The sequence below is a fragment of the Chiloscyllium plagiosum genome, chromosome 5 (assembly GCF_004010195.1).
Source record: "Chiloscyllium plagiosum isolate BGI_BamShark_2017 chromosome 5, ASM401019v2, whole genome shotgun sequence".
NCBI classification, from domain to species: domain Eukaryota; kingdom Metazoa; phylum Chordata; class Chondrichthyes; order Orectolobiformes; family Hemiscylliidae; genus Chiloscyllium; species Chiloscyllium plagiosum.
In genome coordinates this window covers 46,477,790-46,503,875 of record NC_057714.1, presented here as the reverse complement: position 1 = coordinate 46,503,875, position 26,086 = coordinate 46,477,790, and the positions used below count along the sequence as shown (strand labels likewise).

Sequence of the window (26,086 nt, the reverse complement as noted above, 5' to 3'; positions counted from 1 at the left end):
CCATAGAATTCATGGGGCAGTGGCAATATGGATAAAACATTGCTTAAAGTTCAAACTTCAGAGAGTGATTATGACTGGTTGGATTTCAGATAGGAAAGACATGTCACTTTCCAAAACCAATGCCATATACAAAACTGTTAAATGACCTCCCAGTTTGGGGAGTCTAAAACTACCATGCATTGGTTGAAGGTGAGAGAGAGGGGAGAAATTTAAAAAGGACCTGACCGGCAACTTTTTCAGACGGTGATGAGTATATGGAAAGAACAGCCAGAGGAAGTGGTGAAGACCGGTGCAATTACAACATTTAAAAGATGGGAACATGAATAGAAAAAGGTTGAGAGGGATATAAGCTGAATACTAGCAAATAGGACTAGACTAAATTAATTTAGAATATCTGTTTGATGTTGATGAGTTGGACTGAAGAGTCTCTGTTTCTGTGCTCTACAGCTCTATGACAAATGCCAAGATCATACACTGCTTGGAAGCATGCAAATTCAATTGAGGTATTTAAGAGGGCATTAAGTGATTATGCAAATGGAAACAACGCGCAAGTTATTGGGGAAAAAGGTAAGAGATTGGTACTGGTAGAATGCTCAGAATTTAGATTTCTCAAAGTCATACAAGTCTCGTAATAATGAAGAGAACAGTAACAGAATTCAGCGCATGAAATGAAATCAATGTGGTGATACATTTTAGTAGGAAGAATGAAGCAATATAAATTATGAATAAGCTTCTAACCATGTGCAGCAATAGAGAAATGCACATAACCTTTGAAGTTGGGAGAAAAATTTGCAAAAAAGTGATTTAAGAGTTAAACACAAGATCCCCTTTATTAGAGGAACAAAGTACAGAATAAAAAAATCTTTATTCATTCACAGGATGCGGATGTCTCTGGCTAGGTTTACTGCCCATACCTAATGGCCTAGAGGCCAGTTGAGAGTCAACCATATAGCTGGAGGCTGGAGTCACATGTAGGCCAGACCAGGTGAGGACAGCAGATTTCCTTCCCTGAAGGACATTAGTGAACCAGATAGGTTTTTCTAACAATCAACAATGGTCTCATGGTCATCATTACACCCTTAATTCCAAATTCTTCATTCAATTCAAATTTCACCATCTGCCATGGAAGGATTTGAACCTGTGCCCCCATAACATTAACTGAGTTTCTGGATTAATAGTCTAATGATAATGCCACTAGGCTGTTGCCTCAAAAGCAACAGATTTATGCTGAACCAGTATAGAGCATTGGTTAGGCCTCATGTGGAGTGATGCATTCAGTTGTAACCATACTTCAGACAAGATAGCAAGGCTTGAAAAGAAGATGGATAGGGTGATACCAGAGATGAGACACTTATTGGAGAGGCTACAGAATTTGAAGTTGTTCTTACATAGCACAAAGTTATGGGTAGATCGGAGAAAAATGCATTAGAAGTCATGAAGGATTTTGACAAGTAAGGAAGAAACCTATTTCTAAAAATGTCAGTCACCAGAAAAAAACTTAAGGTAGATGAAAGCAGATGACATGGAGCAAAACAAAGGTATGCAGGAAGAAGTTGTGATACAGCATGCAATACATGAAAGAATGGTGGTGAAAAGAGATTTGATCATAATGCCCAAAAAAAACACGAAGGCAAACTTAAAAAAAATTACGAGCTAAGAATAACAGTGAATTATTTGAATATTGCCATCAAGGAGCCTGCAAGACACATGAGCTGAACAACCTACTTCTGTGCTGTATCATTCTATTAAGATAAAAATGAAAAGAATAAATTTGAGTATCTCAAGGATAATTTACTCAAAAATTTTTCAAAAAAAATTAAACAATGTTCAGGAAATGGGAATACTGAAGTGGGTCTTACCTGGTTCTACCACATTCACATGTTTTTGTCACAAATGCAGGGCATGACGGACATGGCCCAGGATGGCAGAGGCTGAAAGGAAAAGATTCTGCTTCAGTGATTTGCATTTAAAAAAAAAAAGAGAGCACTAATTTCACCCTGCTGAGAAGTAATAGACTTGATAACTTTTAAAGCACACATATTAAACATTGCTCAATTTATTTGTAACCGAAACCCTATACAGCCTATAAAATCCCTGGATATAATGTACAAGTTAATTTCAAATCCTGCCAGAGGGATTGCAATTCAGTGTTCAAGCTCTTTCTAATCGGAAGCAAATTAACACACATTTAACACAAACCTGTCACTTAAGATTTCTGAACTTCATTTAGCCTTCACAGCCAATTTTCAGTCATCAGTCAAGATTTTCAAAGTTGGATGAAATAGGGTATATTAGAAATAAAGCAAAAGTTAAAATAAATGCAGGAGAATGGCAAGAGAAGGAATGGGGTGGAGGGGTAGGGAAGGTAAGGCAAGAGACTAAAAATGTTTTAACTTACATTTTTAAATTAGTTACACGTCTGTGTGTCACTAGCAAAGCCTGCTCTTGAAAACAGTTAATTACTTCGTTGCTATAAACCCATCGCCAACGTACATGCCAGAAATATCAAAAGTTAACCTAAGTCCATTGACATTCACAAATTTGTTGTTATCATAACTGTTACTCTCCTCTCTGCCCCAGTTATAAATGAGTAAATAGTTTGCAATGAATCAACTAGGTAACAAGACTTAAAACCACATAGGCACAGCAAGAATTATCTTAACAGAAAGGAACACAAATCCTTTTCATTTACAATGATCTTCCATGCAATGTTAGGGTCAATTACAACACAGCACTAGAAATGCTGGTTGGATGGGAGGCTCCATTTGTTTGGCGAATCTTCTGTAGAGATCATATTAATGTGTTACAAAGAAGCAGTGTTAATAAATTGAGAATGCAGTTAAAGTACCAAAGAGCAAAGCATCATTTGATACTTTTGAAGCTTGTCCAAATATAATTGCTGGATTAGTGGTGCTGGAAAAGCACAGCAGTTTTTGCAGTATCAGAGGAGCAGTAAAATCGAGGAGCAGTAAAAGCAGTAAAAAGCTTTTGCCCGAAACGTTGATTTTACTGCTCCTCGGATGCTGCCTGAACTGCTGTGCTTTTCTAGCATCACCAATCCAGAATCTGGTTTCCAGCATCTGCAGTCATTGTTTTTACAAATATAATTGCTAGCAGATTTTCTCAAGATAGTTGTATGTTAGATTTCCTCAATTTTCACACACAGGTTAAAATTTAAAAGCTTTCAGTATAGCACAAGCACTGGCTGATACTGGCCTTTGAATCTGACTGAATTTTCAAAAAAAAAAAACAAATGACTTCATATATCAACATCATTCAGAAATCTACTAATTTAACGATTGCTAATTTGTAACCTTAAGTATTAAAATACAATTCCTTAAGTTGTTGTTGCAGGGATTGGGCTGGGTTGTAACAAAGGCATCAGGATTAATTGGAAACCTCAGTCAGTTTTTAACCTTCATTTTGAAACAGAAGTATAGTTGAGTTGAGCAGCAGCAGCCAGAATTTTCAGCAATCGTGAGTGATGTTACTCCTCACTTTGACATCCAACACTAACTTAAACAATGGTAACTTTCTTCATACTTAGGGGTTTCCACAAATATTTGAAAAGTGAATTGGATAGATTATTGACATTTTTCTTGGAAAATAAAATCTTCACCAGTTGAACCAATGGGTATTAAGTTTGCATTAGATAAAAATCTGTAAATTTTGGAAAACAGTGATGATCTTACTCTTTTTGTAACTACAAAAATATTTCCACAACTATCAACATTTTCAAAGTAGTGAACAACAATAATTTTAAAGCATTAAAACTGTCTGTTTGGACTTTGATTTCCAAAGTTGGAGTAACATCACAGAAAAAATAGGGCAGAGCTCCCTGGAATTTAGAAGTCTAAGTGGTGATCAATTTTTTCAAAATCAAAGGGAAACTGGTAAATTCAAACAGAAGAAACTATTTCTCCTGGTTTGGGAGTGTGGGACTGAGACCAGTCAAATTTTGACTCAAATCTTCTAGGGAAGACTAGGAAAGATCTGTACATAATGTATCAGAAATTTTGAACTTTTCGGCAAACAACAATTGAGGTTAGATCAATTTAAATTTTTATAATCAGGCCTCAATAGATTTTTGTGACAACAGAACTGCATAGGGAATACAGGACAAAGGCCAGTATATGGAGTTAGATCACAGGTCAACCATCATCTCAATGAATCAGGTAAGGACAATCCTCTCACAGCTAAAATTATTTAAAAACACGCATTGAACTGCAAGTAAAATCTTTTTCACATACATTAGATTCATTTTCAAACTATCCAGTTCAAAGCTTCCATAGTGGGACAGATAGGCAGCACCTACAACAAACAGTTAACCACGGTTCCAAAGTACAAGATCCACCATAATCAAATATAGTATCTGCCCAAGTTTATTTTACAAGTCTAAAGGAAGTGGCACAATAAAAGTTGAACTGAAAAATAATAGCATACAAAAACACATACCTATATGCAAAGTGAGTTTTGTTGTATTTAGTAATATACTCATGAAAAATTCCAAAAACTTGAAATATTAAAAAAGGCAAATTATTGACAATAAAGCAACATGTAAAAGGCATAAAGTTGCATACATTGTGTGTTTTCTGTGCTTACATGTTACATGAGTGGGGACAGTCATTGCCAGATCGTTTCTTTCCACAAAGCTCGCCACAGCTGTGAGGTATCTCATTCCTGTTCCATTCTGGATTGTTAACCTTACCTTACAATTATACAAAACAAAACATTACCAGGAGTGTGAACTTAAGTTTACATATATGATCTTGTGATTATTTCAAAAAACTACAATTGCACAGCACTACAACAACACTCCTCACGAAAGTGAGATTTCATGGTTAGGAATTGCACTCCATCAGAATTTAAATTTCTTGAGAACATTAGTAAATCAGAAAACAGCAGAAGTCTAAAAAGTGAAACTGCTCCTCAATAAATGTCAAATGTATTTGAAGAAGTTACAAATAAAGTAGACAGTTGAAGTCCCAAAGATGTTGCTAATTAGACTTCTACTAAGTTGTTGACACGGACACACGGGTTATATTTTTATAAACAAAATGTAACAAAAAGCTGAATTAGTAAACTTGGAGGAAATGAAACAAGCTGTACTGTCTGTATGCCTGAATCCAGACAGTATAAATTGGATGATAAAGCAGGGTATTTTTCTAAGCAGGGTAGGAAAATTCAGATTAATTATGCATTTAAAGTTTTTTGCTTCCACTATTCTATCTCAAAGCTCATTCCATTCATGATCACTGTGTGTAAATAAGTTGTGATAACAGTGTTAAAGGGAAAGTAACTTTTTACTTTGACTTCTTGCAATTCAAATAACATTCCAGGTTTACTTTATCCACACCTTACAATATTTCATTCTAGGGACAGGCCTCAGACTCTTGAATTGACTGCCTCCAGAATGTCTTCTGTGTCATGGTTGCTAGAACTGAACAGTACTCAGGATGTGGAGAACTGTATTATGTTGGTCACAACTTACTGATTAATTCATTTGTGAGATGTGAGCGTGATTGGCTGGGCCAACTGCCTTTCAGAAGGTGATGGTAAGCTATCATCGTGAACTGCTACAGTCCACGCGCTACAGGCAGACCCAAAATGCCATCACATAGGGAGTTTGAGGATTTTAACTCAACTTTGTTTTGTAGCAGTGTTCAACACAGGGTCACAAGTACATCACTAAGTCCATAAGCCTATACAGTCCTTTAATTAGATCCTGGTTAATCCAAATTTTAATTCTATTAACTACCTTTGGTCTCATTGATACCTTAACAATTAGAAACTAATTTTACAATGCCAATTAATCCAGCATAGGCATTTTAAGAAAGAATTCCACAGCCCTTCAAAAGTGCCTGCTGATTTTACTCCTTTCTGCTGCTTACTCTGGATTTCCCACACTAAATTAAATAGCTTCCCTGTATCTACGCTAATGCATCTTTACAAACCCTTTAAAAATGACAAATCAGATCACTTCAATTATCAAAACTCAGTGGAATACAAGCCACGTTTGCACAATTGATCTCCATAATTTAACCCTTTCAGCCCTGGGTCAATTTTTCCTCTTTCTTTAAAGCCAAAATCTTCCTGAGGCCCAAAATTGATTACAATAGTCAAGACGGGGTCTGATTAAGACTTTGCACAATTTTAAATAAGCATAGTTCTACCCCTTGAGATGAAGGCCATATTATTCACCTTTCCATATATCCGTCAGCTTGTTCTGCAAGACATGTGCATGAGGACACCCAAACCCTTTGCTCTTTCCCAGTCTCACCTCACTTCCACACAATAAACAACATCTGCCACAATTTTGCTAATTACTTAATCTGTCTTTGTAACTTCATGTATTATCCACACACTTTAAGATACTGATCTAGATCTGCTAGTTTGAATGGTATTTGTGGCTTTAAGTCTACTTAAATTACCTTGCTTAATTTGGTATCATGAAAAACATGAAACCACTATTTAAGGATTCATATTTTATTTATATTTATTAGAGTTGACACCCGAATGCAGCTACAAAAGGAACACGGTCGTTTCTCAGCAAATGAATCACATTCTTTTTAATTTTGGTGACCTACCTCTTCATTTACCTAAACTACCTCCATTTTTATTGTCGTCGATAATTTTAGGTGGAATTTGAAAATTAATTGTTGAGGTTCTCAGATAAAAATCCTCCGACAACCCTACCAAACAGCTTCAACCAATGTAACTAGATTAGTCAGACATGACTTGTACTTCACATTGAACTGATCAAAGATTGTCACTTTATGATAAAGGATTCAATTTGACAAGTCCATAGTTTCCTGGTTTCTTTCTTAAATGATGCAATGATATGCAGTTTTCCAAACCAAAAGGCACATAATCCCACCAAAGTATGGCAAGTCATGACTAGTCCAATTCTAATTTTCTGCCATCTTTCCCTTAATCGATTGGGATACAGGGCATGACATCCTGGAGATTTGTTTATCTCAAGATCCATTCCATGTTCTCATGATCTTTTTTAGAATGAAATTTTAAAACATCTATTAGGTTTTCTCCCTGCAACTTGCTTTAGACTCCATTATATGAACAGTTTATGCTGCACCACATCTTCTCTGAAAATAGACGTAAAGTCTTAATTTGCCAAATCTGCTTTTCGTTTTTTAAATATTACCTGTTAGATTTTTAGCTGCACCCGTTTTCCTATAGAAAAAAACTAGCAACAATAGCACAGTGGGAATATCAATGGGCTAATAACCCAGAGGCCCAGGCTAACGCCCTGGGGGCATAGCTTCAAATCTCAGAGCCATTCAATATTGGTGACCAAACTGCCGATTGTTGTGAAAACTTAACTGGTGAGTTAATGTCCTCAAAGGGAAAAAAACCTACAATCCTCACTTGACTGACCTACATGTGACTCCAGATTTACAGAAACGTAGTGGATTCTCAAGTGTCTGTCGACATGACTGAGCAAGCCACACAATTAGGCCAAGTGACAAATGCTGACCTTGCTAGACATTCTTTCATGGAATGTAGATTTAAGTTTAAAAAAAAGAAAAATCAGAAGTCCCAAGATTGAGTTCTCGGTTACATCACTAAATGTTGCTTTCCCCTCCCTCTGTCTTGAGAAAACTTGTCCAAAAACTGGTGACTTTTCCATGTCACTTTCGACTTTTTATTAGCATTTGGTTCAGTGGCTTTAACCATATCCACATGCACACATTTTGATTTTTTTTTTACTACAAAATAAATTTAATGTCAATGAGTCTCAGAAGTCAAGTAAACTCTGTTCAGTTTTACCAAGTCATCAAATTCCATTGCTCTCTATAATCAATAAAGGACCAAAATGAAAAACATTACAGCTTCCTTTCAATCTACATCCATTTGCAGAAGTGGACTGGATGTATAATAATAGTAAGTTGACAAAGTAGACAACAAATCACATACCACAGGTATGAAATAGGCAGTGAAATTGGCACTAACCTGAGAATCAAAATTAGCAAGTGACCAAGAAAGGAGATTGTAGTTTTTTGAGTCAGGACAGTTTACATCAGTGCGGAGTGAAATAAAATGAGTAACGTTTCTTCTCTCCACTTGTTTTTGAAACAATGATGTGGCTATCATAGAAATGGCTAACATTTATTGTCCACCCCTAACTGTTGAGTGTCTTGCATGGTCATGTCAGAGGGCAGTTACAAGTCCAACAGCACTGCTGTGGGTCTGGAGTCAAGTAGATCAGACAAGGTAGGTTTCTTCACCTAAATGACATTTGTGAGCCAGCTATATTTAAACAAAACTTAATAGTCACCTGTTGATAAGACTGGAGTTCAATTCCAGATTTTGTCTGCGTGCGGTGGGTGAGTGGAAGTGCTCAGTGAGAATGTATTAATAGACTATTTGGTGCACCAATTGATCTTACTTTGCCTTTTCTTGTAAATGGGCAAAGTCATTGGAGCATATGACGACTCAATACAGCAAAGTACAGAAACAAATGAATCACTATCAGAGTTTGAGATACATGTTAAAATCCAATCTTACAACTGGGTACATGATTTGCACTCCAGATGTACTTTAGATTAGATTACTTTTTAGATTAGATTAGATTACTTACAGTGTGGAAACAGGCCCTTCGGCCCAACAAGTCCACACCGCCCCACCGAAGCGCAACCCACCCATACCCCTACATTTACCCCTTACCTAACACTACGGGCAATTCAGCATGGCCAATTCACCTAACCTGCACATCTTTGGACTGTGGGAGGAAACCGGAGCACCTGGAGGAAACCCACACAGACACGGGGAGAATGTGCAAACTCCACACAGTCAGTCGCCTGAGTCGGGAATTGAACCCGGGTCTCTGGCGCTGTGAGGCAGCAGTGCTTGCCACCGTGCCACCCACTTTAGTATTAAAGATTATTCTGACATGTATAAAGGGTAAAGCTGTTCAAAACACTCCTTATTAAATAGAAACCACACAAGACATTATTAGTGGCATTTTCCAAGAGTACTTTTTGGGAAAATTTTCAGGTAATGCCGCAGAATTTTCTACTTACCACAAAAGCACATATAAGAATTGGGAACTCTTACAGAAACGTTCTGACAAGCAGGACATCGCCAACCACCATTCCCATCTAGCATGCAAAATGAATAAAAATGTTTTGTTCAGAACAATATTAAGAACAAAAGTTATTCCCATTATCTTTCAGTACACTTTTTCATGGTAAGAGAAGAAAAATTGCTATTTGACAATAGCTAAACTATTGTTCTACATGAATAGATACTCTTACTGACTGCATGCAACTTGTAAAAGGTTCTTCATTCTTTACACAGTGCTTTGCAAGAACATTGAATAAAAACAGCTGCCCTTCAAACAAATTTTACTCAAAATAATTAGATTTTTAAAAATTGGCTTTATCCATAACAACTTGTTCAAACAGATGGAATTCCTACTGGGTATCCCTTGATGGTCTTCCATAGCTTCAACTAAATCACCAGAGGAACAGTGCAAACAGGTTATTGTATTGTGCTGAGGTGAGAATAGAAGCTGTTCCATAATACATCAAGTAGGCATTCAAGGGATTCATTTTTGAAAAAAATCACCACAATATACTTAAGTGCAATGTCTAATGCATCAACTTGAACTGATTTGTGACTATGGTAGCCCCAAGTTATCACTATTGAAGGTTTGAGGGGTAAAACAAACTCTGAATTTTTGATAAGTAAGTCTGTTGAACTTAATATTGGAAAATAGAATGTAAAATTCATCAGATAGTGTCCACTTCCAGATAGTGGCTAATTCAGCAAAAATATTTTACCATATCAACACATCTTTATGTCAGTCAGTCATTGTTCAGTATTGGGTAAAAACAATGACTGCAGATGCTGTAAACCAGATTCTGGATTAGTGATGCTGGAAGAGCACAGCAGTTCAGGCAGCATCCAAGGAGCAGCAAAATCGACGTTTCGGGCAAAAGCCCTGTTCAGTATTGCCATAATAGGGATGACTTAAGAAAACACTGCATTACTGCAGGCAGTTTTACCTTGCACATTGATTGAACAAATTAAAATGGCACAAGAACTCCAGAGAATAAATTCATAAGTATTTGGTATAGTTACTTGGAATAAACATATACCCTGGAATTAACCAAGGAGCAGATTTCGGAATGTGTATCGAAACAGGATAAATTAATGATCTAATTATAAATGATCCTCTAAGAATGAATTATCCCAACCTGATTAAATGTGAAATTCTATGGGAGGGGGAGAAGCCTACACAATAATGTTTTAATTTTAAATAAAGGCAATTATCGAAGTGTGATTAAAAACAGTTGGTTACAGTAAACCTGAAAATAAATAAAACAGTTGATGAACAGCAGCGAAAGTTGGGAAATATTGCATAATTCTCAACTATTTCTCATAATTCTCACATTCCATTGAAAAAGTAATTCAAAAATGAACATATATCATCCATGCCCAACTAAGGAAGTTAAAGATGACACTAAACTGAAAGAAAAGACATGCTGCTGCACAGATTAATGTCAGGCTAGAATCATGGGGTCATTTTAGAAACCAGCAAAGCAACAACAATAAGAGGGAGACACTAGAAGATGGAAACAAAGTAGCAAGAAACATTAAAATAGAAAGTAAGAACTTATCTATGTATACAAAAAGGAAGAGAGTATTTCTATCAAACATTGATCTCTTTAAAAGGAGGAGGTTGAGAAATTAGGGAAAAACAAGAAAATTCAGTTTTTACAAGCATTTTCTATTTCTTCAGAGTAGAAAATCAAAACTATTCCAAGAAAATGAGAAAAATCAAGGAGCAAAAGGAGGAAGAAACTCAAGACACCCTCTCAGTTGCTCGTGTCAAATTTCTGGAAAGGTTAAAGGCTGACAGGTCCTATGGACCTGACAGTTTCCAATTTAGGATTGTGAAGAAAGCGTCTGCAGAAATCATGGATAATTCAGTCAATCTGCCAAAACTCCCTTGATTCTGGAAAGGTCCAAACATATTAGAAAACATGTAACACTTCTATTCAAGAAAAGATGGCGATAGAAAACTGAAAACTGTAGGCCAGTTAGCCTAACATCCATAACTGGGAAATTGCAGAGATTCAATTGAGGAAGTAGCAGCAACACATTTACAAAGTCAGAATAAAATCACATTGGCTCAACGTGATTGTACTATATACACAAAGGAATTTTTTTTGATAAATTGGAATTCTGAAGATGCAACAATCGAAGCATTTAAAAAGGGAACTATTAGATGTAACATATTCAGATTTCCAAAAGGCATTCAAAGAAGTCCCACGTAAACAGTTACCACACAAGATAAGAGCTCAAGATGTTGGGACAGTAAAGGCTTAACCAACAATCAGGAGAGAAAGAATCAGGATATGGGGCCATTTCCACTTAGGAACCTGCATTTAGCAAAGCGTCATTGGGATCATTGCTGGTGGCTCAACTATTTACAACTTGTGACTGACTTAAGAGTCATTGTCATAGAGATGTACAGCACAGAAACAGACCGTACGGTCCAACTCATACATGCCGACCTGATATCCTAACCTAATCTAGTCCCATTTGCCAGCACCTGGCTCATATCCCCCCAAACCCTTCCCATTCATATACCCATCCAGATGCCTTTTAAAATGTTGCAATTGTACTAGCCTCCACCACTTCCTGTGACTGCTCATTCCATACATGTACCACCCTCTGCGTGAAAAGGGTGCCCCTTAGGTCTCTTTTATAATCTTTCCCCCCCACACCAAAGCTATGCCCTCTAGTCCTGGACTCCCCCTTGTTTATTTATCCTAACTATGATGCTGGTGGTCAGAGTAGAAAGGTGTGGCACTGGAAAAGTACAACAGGTCAGGCAGCATCTGAGAAGCAGGAGAATCAACGTTTGGGGACTAAGCCCTTCATCAGGAAGGTGATGAAAGGTTTATGCCCGGAATATCGATTCTCCTGCTCCTCGATTGCTGCCTGACCCCCTGCTGTACTTTTCCAGTGCCACACTTTTCAAATATAAAGAACTAAGTCCTTTAAATTGCCAAGTGAAACAAGGAAACTTTCTGGAAAGACAGTTATAATTGGACTTCTGATTGTGACACCATCCGAGTTGTTAAATTCTGGCTGAGGCTGCTATGGGGACCAAATGACAGAGGAATGACATGGATGTTTGTAGTTTATAAAATAAATTTGTTTTCTAATTATTCAGAGTAAAATTAACATTTGTAATTTGAAATCTCATTTACCCGTTAATATTTGAATTATGTTGATGCTGATTTGATAATCTTAAAAATTTAAATGTGAATACCTGTTAGTTGGTTCCTTGTCCACTTGTGTTCTCGAGATTCTTTAAAGTCATGTAAGAGGACCATAACAAGAACTTGGGATTCCTTTTAAATGACATTACAAGACTCAATTTGACATTTTATGCTGTTTCATGTCAAATGGTGGTCAGTACTTGTGTTAATTGTCACAAGATTTGTTTTTAAGTCTTTTCGCTCCAGTCTTACGTATGGCTGCTTGACCCAATCAATCAATGCCATTTAACAGCAGCTCCCCCATTACCAGAAATTTTCTCACAGCCAACCCTCTACTGCTTCCTAAATCAACTTCTTACTGCCTAGCCCACATCTTGTGACCTCTCCTGCTCCTTCAATTTCCTTGTTTGCGATGACGTTTGGGTTCATAGGATCATATTGCCTGAACTACTTGACAGCTGCTGACTCTCTGATCTGTGGCCCTGCCCTCTCCCTAATTCACCCTCATTACATTCTTCCAACTAGTGGCCCATTGGACTCCCCAACTCACCTAACCTCCTGCCCCCTGATTCTATCACTTGTGACTGAGCTCTCGCAAGATTCTGGAGGTGAGCAGAGGAGCAGGAGCAGAAGCAGCAGCAATTGAGCAAAGTTCAGAAAGAGAGCTTCTACCTGGGTTGGGTCAGGATGTAGAACAAATTGCAAAAAAAAACAAAAAAAGGATCAGAAATGAGAGAAGCCACAAATTATTGGAACAGCAAGAGAGTTGGTCAGGGAGTCGCAGAGGCTGCGATCCATACGGTCAGCAGGGGGCAAAGTCTGCAGCAACCTGGAGGGACAGCCAGCAGAATGTGTGAAGAGCAGGAGGTTCAGAAAGCAGGATCAGCAGCAAGCAAGAGGGAAGTAGCAAGATATCATGCTAGATTCCTTCCACATTTTTAAAAGTAATTGAAAATGTATTTATTATAAAGATTTAGCAAAGTACTTCAGCAATATTTTAAGATTGCTAAGGAGAGTTCTGCTGAACCTAATAATTCTTGCATTGGCTTTAATGGTAAAATGCAATTTCCTTGAAGTCTTAAAAGTTAAAGTTGCAATTTTCAAGAACACATCAATAACTTTAAGGGCAGTGTTACTGTAGTAGTGATCTAAAAACACTTAGCATGGCTTAAGCTTTGGGGCATGAAAGGTTTGCACACCAATTGTCTCTTTCAAACATCTTAGGAATCAGATTTAAATTTGAATTTGAAAATGGACATCAACAGCACCACCTATAGGTGAAACTCATACTACAGGTAGGCATGCACACAATGTGGCTTGCCATTAATAGTGTGAGAAACCAAAGTCAAGTTTCTCACACTACAATATGGTCTTTACAAGAACTATCAATTAACTCTATGCATCATGTTTTATAACAGAGTGCAAAACTCTAATGCAGCAAGCAAACTAAACAGTAAACCAACACTAACAGAAGAAACAAAATGCTGTGAATACTCAGCCATTCTAATAATCTATGGAGGGAGAAACAGAGTTAATGTTTCAAGTCAGTGGTCTATTGCAAAACTAACCTTCAGCTTGGGAAGCTGGTGATCTTGCCCATTTCTTAATGCAATTCAAGTGGAACACATGATAACAGCTTTGACAGCTCCAGACAGGTACCATCACACGGATCACCTCACAGCAAACCATACATTCATATTTCTCAGATGTAAGTTGCTCGATCAGAGATCCTGACAAACAAACAAAAAATGGGATAACTAGTTAGACCAAACTATGTGTCAGGCTGCTGAAAATAAAAGAAAATGGTGAGTATTAGAAGGGATCAGATAAGAAAATAGAGCTCATCTGTTACCGGATTGAAAAACTTGAATATTTTAGAAAATTACAATGTAACACGTGGTATTTGCTAAATAACAGAAAAGGGTGTGACAAATATCATGGGACCCATCCCATTATTAAGAAAGGAAGACATTTTAAAGCAATTTCAAAAAGGCCTGGAGAGATTCTCCTAATTCAATACATGTAATCGCTTCCAAGATTATAAATTACTGATCTCTAACCCACTGTTTTAACATTTCTATGTGCAAGCTTTCTCCACAGATATATGGCAGGGCATGGTCATGTAACAACCATGATGGTGGTTGAGCAAGCCAGTGTTGTGAATTCAGAGACAAGCATGTCAGTTGAGAAATCTATTTCTACTAAATATCGTGAATTGAGTTGAGTTATCAGATAACATAGCCATAAAAGTCGCAGGTGGTCTTAGAAGTCATCTGATTTACTAATTTCTTTCAGGACAGGGTACTTACCAATTCGACAGTCTGATGTGCGTCCATATGACTAAAGTTTACAGTATACAGTTGACAACTCTTAGGCACACGCTCGGCAGGCTTTTGGCAACAAGCTGGATGATAGAAAGGCTGACAGAATGGTGCAGAAATATACCAGGCGGAGATACACCTGACATACTTTCACCACCGCGCCATATTCAAAGCTAAAGAATAGTGTTAAATTGGCCATCTGTGTGACCACAGAAATAGGTCAAATGGGCTGCAATTAAACAGCACTTCCCATCTCTGCAGGTATTTAGCTGCATAAAGGACACCATTCAGTGAGACGAGAAGCTTTCCTTTGAGCATATTCTTGGTAGAAACATTAAAACTGAATTTTGCCTTAGCTTTCATGGTGGATGACACTGTAACCATCCCAATATGTAACAGGTAACACAGAGGTTATTTTTTTAAAAAAGGGAACTTAAAACGTCACTTGGGAGAAAATATTGAGTTAACAATTAGGATTAAGGCAGACAGGTCCCAGGTCCTGAAGACCTCTATCCAAGGGTCCTAAAGGAAACAACAGAGGTATTGTCATATATTTCAATCTTCCCTAGATTCTGCAAAGGGTCCAATGGATCAGAAAAACGCTAGAGAAACGCCTAAAAAGGAGGGAGGCAGAAAGACCAGTTAGCTTTACATGTGCTGTTGGGAAATTGTTGAATCAATTATTAAGTAAAGCAGGGCATTTGGAAAGTCAAAAGTGCAACCAGTTAGCATGGAAGGATAAATTATGTTTCAATTTGCTGGAATTCTTTGAAGATGTAGCAAGCAAAGTGGATAATAGAAGACCTGTAAAAGCTGAACAGCAAACTTTAATTTTAACTGGCACTTTTGATAAACCAGGAAAAATTACATACCTAAAACACCAGATGTTTACTGCATTATCACAATGTCTATGATGTCTGAGTAGTCCGTTTGATTTGATTTTGAGTTATTACTGAAGTTTTATCTTACATGCTTTACAGGCAAATCGTACTGTAAATGTGCATTGTGTGTGTGTGTGTGGGGGGGGGGGGGGGGAGAAATCAGAAGAGTGCAGGATATAATGTTACCTGAGAAGGTGCAGAGAAAAATCATATCAACAAGAGAGGTTCATTCAGAAGTCTGAAAACAGCAGGGAAGCAGCAGTTGAGGGTGTGAGTGACAAGGCTCTTTGCTAGCAAGTTTTATTTAAGACAAATTTGCAGTTATAAACCTCTATCAACCAGCACAATCATGGTCCCACAGGTACTGGTTAATAAAAAAAAAAATTGCTGTTTATCTGATTTCCAGAAAGCATCTGAATAGGTGCCGTACAAAAAGTTATTACACAAGGTCACATGGAGTTAGGGATACTGTATTAGCTTGAATAGAGGATTGGTTAATCATCTAAAAACAGAATCAGAATAAATGGATCTTTTCCTGATTGATAAGCTGTAACTAGTAGGGTGCCACAGGGTTCAGTCCTGTTTAGTGACTTGATGCAGGAAGAGGAATGTACTCTAGTCAAACTTGCAGGTGACACTAAAATAGGTAGGAAAGTAAGTTGCAATGAAAATCAGAAAACTACATATGGATATGAGGAGGCTAGATGAATGGCAGATGGAGTTTAAGGTGGATGAGAGAGAGGTTATTCATTTTGGTTGTAAAAATAGTAAGTGGAGAGAAACTTCAAACTGCATTGGTACAGAGGGATCTGGGTGTCTGTGCATCAATCACAGAGCTGGCATGCAGTACAGCAGGTAATAAGGGCAAATGGAATTTTGAGTTGATTGATAAATGAATGGACTATAAAAGTAGGTGTTGTTGTAACTGTACAAGGTATTGGGGAGACAATATCAGGAGTACAATGCATAGTTTTGGCCACCTTGAGGAAGGATGTAATTGCATTAGAGGCAGTTCAGACCAGGTACTCTAGGTTAATCCCAGAGATGTAAGATTTATTTGAACAGAGATTGAACATTTTCTTCCTTTATTTATTAGAATTTGGAAGACTGAGGGGAGATTTAATTGAGGTCTGCAAGATGCTAAAAAGATCGACAAAGTGGGCATAGAATGTTTCCCCTAAGACAAAGAATAATTAGAGGTCATAGTTTAAGTGAAAAGGTGAGGAATTACTTCACTCATACGGTCACAAATATTTGCAATTTACAACTCCAGAGCGTGCAATTTCAATGCCAGCATGCAAAATAATTTTAAGGAGATTGATTGACATTATTTTAATCAATAATGGGTTGAAGGGTAATGGGGAATGGCAGGAACATGGAGTTCATACAATCAGAGAGTCATACAGCACCGAAACAGTGCAAGAGTTCAGTCCAACTCATCTGTGCCAACCAAATATTTCAAACGGACCCAGTCCTATTGTCAGCATTTGGCCCATATCCTTCTAATCCATCCAGATGCCTTTTAAAAATGTTGTAATTGTACCACGCTCTACCACTTTTGGCAGTTTATTCCATAGACACACCACCCTCTGCATGAAAAAGTTGCCCCTCAGGTCCCTTTTAAATCTTTCCCCTCTCACCTTAAACTTATGCCCTCTAGTTTTGGACTCTCCCACCGCAGGGCAAAGACCTTGACTATTTACTCTACCCAAGCCCCTCATGATTTTACAAACCTCTAAGGTCATCTTGAGAGTACCACAGCTGAGGCATGTAACTTCAGTACTGACCAACACTGGAGGGCTGCACTGATTTCCAAGTCTGTTAATGCCATGTTAATTATACTTTGATACATGAATGAATGGCATCGTTTCAGTGCTTGAGTACACAAGAAGAGCTCTTACAGCAGAGCTGTAGTGTTCCATGTCTGGATCAGAAGGTCTAGGTTTGAGTCCCATCATGTCTCAACAAGTCAGTTAGAAATAATTATAAAGAAACAGCTGGAAGACCAGGTGAGGAGGTAGAAACTAAACATACTTAAAGGCTGCTTTCTATGACACTTTTCTTGATAATGGGTTTACTTAATGTCTCTTTTCACACTTCATCAGGCTTAAGATCAACTTAGTAGACTAAATTACTGGGCCTGTGGTGACTTGAGCAGGCTGCTGTACTCTAGGTATGGTAGCCACATATTTGGCTATGATCAGAAATACGCCTCCTTGAATCCTGCTGCTGAACAAAGCGGGGCAGGACTGTCTCTGGCCTCAGCAGCAGAATTTGAGCTGTCATAACAAAGTTTCAGCCCTAAAATCATCAGGATAAATAGGGCGGGAATAAAGGCTGTCATGTCAGTGCTATCCATATTTAATAAATAGCACAAAAGGCAATGCAAAATAATCCTTCTTTCCCCCTCAGGGCGTCACAAGCCTTCAAAACTCTTCCTGAAAAGATTTTGGAAGCAGAATCATGGAGCAGCTTAAAAAATATATTACTTTTAATGTTTTGATAAATTCTGGTTAAGGAATGAGGTGAAAAGGTGATTTGGTACACAATGAGATCAAATTTGCAGACACAATGAGATCAACCATGATCTTAGAGAATGGTGGAACACATTCCAGGAGCTGAATGGCCTTATTCATATTCAACTCCCTGCTTTTAAAAGCTAATGTTAACTTCTCACAATTAAACTGGTCTTTAAAATAAAAAAATCCTGTAAGCTTTAAGTAGACATGTATCAGAAGGGGTAATCAGAACAAACAAAAAAAATCAAGAAAATGAAAGGATTCTCAATATGGTTTGTGTAGCGCACATAATGTCTTTAGTACCAAATTAATAGGATAACCTACTATTATACTTAAGGCAGAGGTAAGCAGATTTTTCACAAGCAAAGAAGCCAAAGACATTAGGAGTGGATAGCTAAATGGAGTAGAAGCTACAAATTTATCAAAAAGCAGGCTAGGTTCAAAGAACTGAATGGCCAATTCACAATCCTAATCGATATTTTCAGAAAGTGAAGGCAGCCCAAGTAGTTTAAGACACTTAGTCATAGAGTCATAGTTATATAGCACCGAAATAGACCCTTTGGTCTAATTCAACCATGCTGATCAGATACCCCAAATTGATTTAGTTGCATTTGGTAGCAGATGTCCCATATCCCTCTAATCCTTCCTATTCATGTACTTATCCAGATGCTTTTTAATTGTTGTAATGGTACCCAGCCTCCACCACTTCCTTGTTCCATACATTTACCATCCGCTGTGTGAAAAACAAATTGACCCTCAAGTCCCTTTTAAATCTTTCCCCCCTCACCTTAAACCTATGCCCTCTAGTTTTGGACTCCCTACCCTGCGGGAAAAAAATACAACCTTAGCTATTCATCCTATCCTTCCCCTTGTGATTTTACAAATCTCTAGAGTCACCCCTTAGCCTCTTCCAGGGCAGAAAGCCCCAACTTATTCAGCCTCTCCCTATAGTCCTCCAATCCTGGCAACTTCCTTGTAACTCTTTTCTGAACCCTTTCAAGTTTCACAACATCGTTTCTACAGCAGAGAGAGCAGAAGTGCATGCAGTATTATAAACCTGTCATAATGCTCTGTATAGCCGCAAAATGAAATTCCAATTCCTATACTCAATGCTCTGACCAATAAAAGAAAGCATAAAAAACACCTTTACTATCCTATCTACTTACAACTCCACACTCTCAAGGAACTATGAAGTTGCGCTCCAAGGTCTCTTTGTTCAGCAACACTCCCTAGGACCCTACCATTAAGTGCGCAAGTCCTGCTCTGATTTGTTTTTCCAAAATGTAACATCTCATATTTATCTAAATTAAACTCCATTTGCCACTCCTTAGCCCATCTGATCAAGGTCCCATTGTACTGAGGTAAGCTTCTACACCAAACTTACTAACCCTACCTCCTATATTCACATCCAAATGGTTAATATAAACGACAAAAAAAAAAAGGACCAAACACTGATCCTTACAACACACCACCAGTCAGAGGCATCCAGCCTGAAAAACAATCCTCCATCACCACCCTCCCTCTCCAACCTTCAAGCCAATTTTGTATCCAAGGAAAGTGATGAGACAAGGTGAAACAAGAGATTAAAACTATCCCAAAACACTATAACTGCTGGAATTCAAGAACTTTCCCACAATACGACTTGTTTATTCAACAATTTGTAAAAATGCATTTTCAAGAAATTGTAATTAATGAATTGATTGAGGAAGTGAACCTGTATGAGTCTCCTTGCTCTTGTGAACTTCCATTTGTTTTTTCCAAAAGCTCTTCCTTCCTGAATCAAAGGATTTCTTTTGCGAATCAAAGGATTTTTTTTGTAGATCTTCTGGGCGTTTTCTTCTTCTTTCTACTTCACCCACTTTCCATGTTTGTGTTCGGTGGGTCAAACGATCCTGTAATTTAGGATTCACGCTCTCCTCATTGAAATCAGTCTTGGTATCCGTTGCTGAAGCAGTCGTGGTGAAACCAGTGCCTGTCCGAACATTGTCTGCTGTCAAACCTCTGTACGCTTCATTGTCAGAGTACGGTTTGCCCCAGGTGAATTCTCTCTGGCTACTTCTATTTTTAAGAAACTTTCTCTGTGACTGATCATTGCATCTTTCATAATTTTTATCCATTACAGAAGGTTCACAAGCGTTTTCTATTTGATTCGTCTCTGGTGGGCTCATGTTTTCAATTATATTGTGTTTTTTCCCAAATGTTCTAGCGTCTTTCTCAAAAGCAAATTTTCCTTGGTTAACGATTCCTCGACTGGATTTATACATGTGCAAGTTAACTTTCTTTGGTTTGGCTCCAGTCCGATTTTCTGGTGCTCTCCAATTTTCTTGGTCTGAACTGTGAATCTTTCTGTGCCCCACCCATTCTGCCCCTGCCTCCACTGGGTCTTTCTGTGCGCTATCCTCCACCAAATGTTTTTCAAAAAGCCTTGACTGCAATAGATTTCCAGCAATTTCCTGCTGTGACTCATTGGCAAGTGACATTTCTCCAGAACAGGCCTTCTCTTCTCTTACACGGTGTCGCCGCTGATTTTGGAAACTATGCATGCCTGCTCTATTCTGGTTAGTCCTGTGCCCCTCACTGCTTATTCTGGGATCAGAGGTAGGGTCTTCATCATAATGATTCCTTGACTGCTGAGAATACTCCCCCTTGTGTGTTAAACCACAGCGATAACTACGAAATGGTCGCTGCCTTGATGATGATAGATTTGTGTTATTGTTCCTGCCAAAATCCTCTGGTTTCTTTTTTCTTTCTGTTTCTTGCATTTCCCGAGGAATGAAATCTGCAGCATCTGGATTAAGTTCCAGTCCACCTGTTAAACACAAATACATAACAATTAGGAGTTTCATATGAAGCACTGAAAGATTATTTATCCGAGTTCCCTCTCATAATCTGAATAGCATAACCATCATTAAAAATAATTAGAAAAATCTCACGTTCAGAAACTTTCAGAACAGAAGCAGGCACAAGAGACTTTCAGCAATCATCTAAATATTGCGCAGCATTTGTTTGCAAACTAAGATATAAGATTAAAGGAAGAGTAGACAAAATTGGCCAGAAGGCAGAAAGCAGAGTACTAAATAGTCATTTTCCCAAATAGAGCAAAGTAAATTGCAGCATCCTGCAGTAGTTGCTATTAGGAGTGCTGCTCTTTTTGACATAAAAATGCAGAGTATGTAGCCCCAGTATTAAGCTATAGCTTTAGACAGGTAACAACATGAACATGAGATAATTCCTACCTGAAAACTCAGGTTTACAAGACAGTAATCCCTATTTTCTCTAATTTTCCTGTTTTTTGGCAGAAGAATTGACTAACCTACCTTAATCTCTCACAAAAATGTTTAGAGAGATGTTTAACAAGATGAGCAAGTTGATTAGAAATCACCTACAATTTCCAAGGATTTCTTCACTTCACGTCTGCTGTAGGTTAATTGACACATGACTATAATCATTAGTTAATAAAATCATGGAATCATGTGACCAATGGAATGGATAGTGAGCGAGACAAGTTGTTCATACAAATACTGCATGCAAATAGAAAGAGGAGCATTTGAAAGAACAATTGAAGAGGGCCTAAACTGCATCCAAAGGAACTGAAAAAGCATCTTTTGAGGTGAACTATCAGATTGCACAGGCAAAGATGCTTTACATGACTGCAGTGTTCTAGCTAGATGGATAGAGAACTGGCTGGGCAACAAGAGACACAGTAATCGTGGAAGGAGTTTCTCAAAATGGACACCTGTGACCAGTGCTGTTCCACATGGATCCATCTTGGGACTATATATTGAGGAAGGTATTGGTTGCCTGATTAACAAGTTTGCGAATGACACCAAGATTGATGGAGTAGCAGATATTGATGGGGACTGTCAGAGTACAGCAGAGTATAGATAGTTGGGAGAGATGGCAGAGAGATGGCAGAGAGATGGCAGAGAGATGGCAGAGAGATGGCAGAGAGATGGCAGAGAGATGGCAGTTGGGAGTTCAATCCAGGCAAATGCCAGGTGATGCATTTTGGAAGATCCAATTCAAGAGTGAAGTATTCAATAAGTGGAAAGGTCCCGGGGGAAACTGATATACAGAGAGATCTGGGTATTCAGGTCCATTGTTCCCTGAAAGTGGCAAAGCAAGTCAGTAAAGTGGTCAAGGCAAAGGGGTGCTTTCCTTCATTGATTTTGTAGACCTCAATCATGAGGGGTATAAACAGGGTGGATAGCAAGAAGCTTTCTCCCAGAGTGTGGAACTCAATTACTAGGGGTCATGATTTCAAAGTGAGAGAGGAAAGGTTTAGGGGAGCTATGCGTACAAAGTTCTTTAAGCAGAGGGTGGTAGGGGCCTGGAATGCGTTGCTAGCGAAGGTGGTAGAAGCAGGCACGATAGCGTCATTGAAGATGTATCTAGACAGATATATGAATGGGCAGGGAGCAGAGGTATACAGATCTTCAGAAAATAGGTGATAGGTTTAGTTAGAGGATCTGGATTGGCGCAGGCTTGGAGGGCCGAAGGGCCTGTTCATGTGCTGTAGTTTTCTTTTGTTCTTTGTCAATCAAAATGGTGTAAAATAATGTTGGAGAAGCAGAGGCAAACAAACTTGCAGCTGTGTCTCCCTTAAAAACCAATATGTAGTGGGGAATTGAGGCAACTGCAAGTGATCAAGAATCTCTGCTGGTGGAGTATCTGTGATCCATACACTGTTTAGCTGCTTAAATTGATGGTGAGCACTGACGACATGATGCACACAGAATAGCTTTTGTACACTATACATGGATAAATAGTATTCTTGAAGCCACTGTTCTGTCTTTAAACCTTGGCTATGAGATGGACTATTCAGTGAATTACAGGGTACATGGAGGACAAATATATTCCATGAGACTGCATTGTTGGTAGTACTAACGATTTTCTGGCTCTGGCAGGTCATAGGTCAGGTGCGTACGTCCTAATGAAGAGATTTGCTATTAGCTCTTTGGATTGCTGCACTATTTACAGGGACAATACAATAGAAGAACCGAGAACAAAATGAGTTGAAGCAGTCCAGCAGGTCACATCAATTGTAAACTGACTTCATGGGTATCTAATTGTAAATGTGTTTGAAGACATGGGATTGGATTATTGTGATGTTACCTGCTGTCAAGATAAAGGAAACTTTAAAAGTTCTTAAATTTGGGGAAATTAAATGAATTAAATGCAATTGTGCAAGAAAAAGAACACAAACACTCAATTGGCTGATCAAATCAGTGTTCTTGAAGCAAACTGCATCTTGAGAGAGTAATGGTCAAGGTGAACTATGACTTTTTTCCGCAATTTTACAAGTTTCTTTCTGTCAATGAGAATCAAACAATGTCTCAATTATGTGATGACCAATCATCTCAGCCACTTGAAGGTGCACTTCATCTCATCCAAATTGAAGGGAAAGAATACAAAAAGTTTGACTGGGTGCAAAATCGGTTTCAAAAGTTCCTGAGAACAACTGGATTTGGCCACAGCTTTATCCAAACAATTTTTACACGAAACCATTTTCAGAAGTTCTCTGACAACATTCTTACTCACTAACTAGTGTTGCACTAGTCACATTGAAAAAGTGATGGTTCCTTTTGTTAACAGCATTTGTGTGAAGCTCAATTGCCTACATCAGATCAGACATCAACCAACCTTGAGTATCACTTTGGGGTTTAGGTGTGCAGTATCATTTGCTGCTAGATTGTGAGACATTGAAACACAATAAAACAACCTTTCCACAAAATAATTTAGTATCAGTCACAGATTTTCATATATAATGATCATAACATTATGTATAATAAGCAAAATTCAACAGTTACTATGCAGATGGTCGGCATGGACGGGTTGGACCGAAGGGTCTGTTTCTGTGCTGTACATCTCTATGATCTATGTCTTTTTGTTGAAGTCGAGGGGCATGGTAATGTGTGTCAAAATGGGATTACAATATAATTTGCGAAGCATTCCTCTAAGATACTCACCATTAATTCAATTCACATGTAACTCCAAAAACACTCAATGACTGATCAAGTGACTGACTTGATCAGTCGTCTGTTCACCAACTTAAAAATTACATGCTTCACCAGCTGCTCAGTGGTAGCAGAACCAGCTACAAGATGCAGAGAAAGTAAATAAACCTGCTTGAATGGCATCTTCCAAACTTACAACCTTAACCAGTTAGGAGGACAAAGGCAGACAAAGGCATGTGGGAACATATTGTTTGCAATTTTTCTTTCAGACACATGCCATCCTTATTTGGAACTACATTTTCCACTTTTTTTTTTAAAACTACTTCTCCTAACTTTTACACATTTTTTATTCACCACTCTGGTGAAGTGTACAGAGACTTTTGAGGACATTCAAGATGCACCATAAATGCAATTAAGTGACAGTTATAACATATTAACAGAATAAAATGCAACAAGCACATGCTTTTAACCTGAACTCCAAAACTGTAATACTGCATTCTATATTAAGAGGGTTTAGTAAATCAACACCAAACTTTATTTACTTTGCTTGCATCTATGATGATCCTTCACTATTTGAAGGTCTCATATGTCTTGCAGATTAATTTATGTGAAATCCCATTTATAGACTGGGATTACAGTTGAATGTGGTGCTGGAAAAGCACAGCAAGTCAGGCAGCATCCAAGGAGCAGGAGAATTGACATTTCAGGCATAAGCCCTTCATCAGGAATGATTCCCACTCTAACCCTGACCTCCAGCATCTGCAGTCCTCACTTTCTTATAGGCTGGGATTAACACCAAAGGTTGATGGTAATAGTTGCATAGACTATACAAGGGCATCATATTTACAAAGACATTGGATTGAAGCCCACATCGCCATCATTCACACCAGTCCTGGAAATCCTCACTTCAACCTTTACCCAGTGATGCTATTTGTTTCAATAGGTTTTAAAAAAGAAAGAGAGTTTGCAGCAAAATAAAGTCAGACCACTTAATCTAAATACTGTAGACTACATTGAGATTTATAGACTCTGAGCTTCCTCCTACTTGATCAGTGTATCCTTCTATTCCTTTCTTGTTTGCTCACACTTCGGGTTGAGATTTATTAATTCCTTATGGGAATTATTAGCAATTTTTCGATAATTAAAGAAATATGATTATGAATCATCGTTTTGGACTCCAGTTATTTGAAGTTTCATCTATCAAATTCGACCGTATTAAAGACTTTATTAGGTCGCCTCGCACACAAGGTTGGGAGGTTTTAACGACCTCAAGCAAGAAGTTGCTATACACCACCATCCACAGCCGCACTGGAAAAACGGAGCCGACTATAAGGCCTAGCCCCAGGCCCCGGATCCAGGTCCCAGGCCTCACCGTCCCGAGCCCGCGAGGGTGACCTACCTGGTGGCTCTCCGGCCCTGGGCACCGCCATCATGTCCCCGCCGCTATCATTCACATTGTGCAGGATATTGTCAAGGCCAAAGGCCTCCGACCAAACAAAACCCCAACTCAGCCAGCGGCCGGAGGATGGGGGAAACTGACAGAAAATAAACGACAACCCCCAGGCCCACCCTACTGCGCATGTGTCACATTCTCATTTCAAGCCAATTGAAGCGGCCGGGGCGGAGCCACATGGAGCTCTGTACCCGGAGAGCCAGGGGAGGATGGTGCTCCCTCCGGCCACAGGGGGCACTGTACCCGGAGAGGTGCTCCCTCCGGCCACAGGGGGCACTGTACCCGGAGAGCCAGGGGAGGATGGTGCTCTCTCCGGCCACAGGGGGCACTGTACCCGGAGAGCCAGGGGAGGATGGTGCTCCCTCCGGCCACATGGAGCTCTATACCCGTAGAGCCAGGGGAGGATGGTGCTCCCTCTGGCCACAGGGGGCACAGTACCCGGAGAGGTAGGAGAGCATGGTGCTCCCTAAGGTCACAGAGGGCATTGTACCCAGAGGCAGGGGAGGATGGTGCTCCCTCCAGCCACAGGGGGCACTGTACCTGGAGAGCCTGGAGAGCCTGGAGAGGATAGTGCTCCCTCCAGCCACATGGAGCACTGTACCAGGAGGGCCAGGAAGGATGGCACTCCCTCCGTCCACAGGGGGCACTCTACCCGGAGAACCAGGGGAGAATTGTGCTCCTGGCCACAGGGAGCACTA

At 39.0% G+C, this 26,086-nt stretch overlaps 1 protein-coding gene across 2 annotated transcripts in view; it reads right to left on the bottom strand.

Moving 5' to 3' along the window:
- The window catches only part of nfx1 (nuclear transcription factor, X-box binding 1), a 71,158-nt gene extending 45,628 nt beyond the window's left edge, over positions 1–25,530 (bottom strand). For both annotated transcript variants that reach the window (XM_043689966.1, XM_043689967.1), the window contains exons 1-6: positions 25,335–25,530; positions 19,693–20,787; positions 13,826–13,987; positions 9,042–9,119; positions 4,603–4,708; positions 1,860–1,931 (exon numbers count right to left, since the gene is read on the bottom strand). In XM_043689966.1, coding sequence (XP_043545901.1) covers positions 1,860–1,931; positions 4,603–4,708; positions 9,042–9,119; positions 13,826–13,987; positions 19,693–20,787; positions 25,335–25,368 — 1,547 coding nt within the window. In that variant the 5' untranslated portion in view covers positions 25,369–25,530. The remainder of the gene's footprint in view (positions 1–1,859; positions 1,932–4,602; positions 4,709–9,041; positions 9,120–13,825; positions 13,988–19,692; positions 20,788–25,334) is intronic.
- Positions 25,531–26,086: the final 556 nt, after the last annotated feature.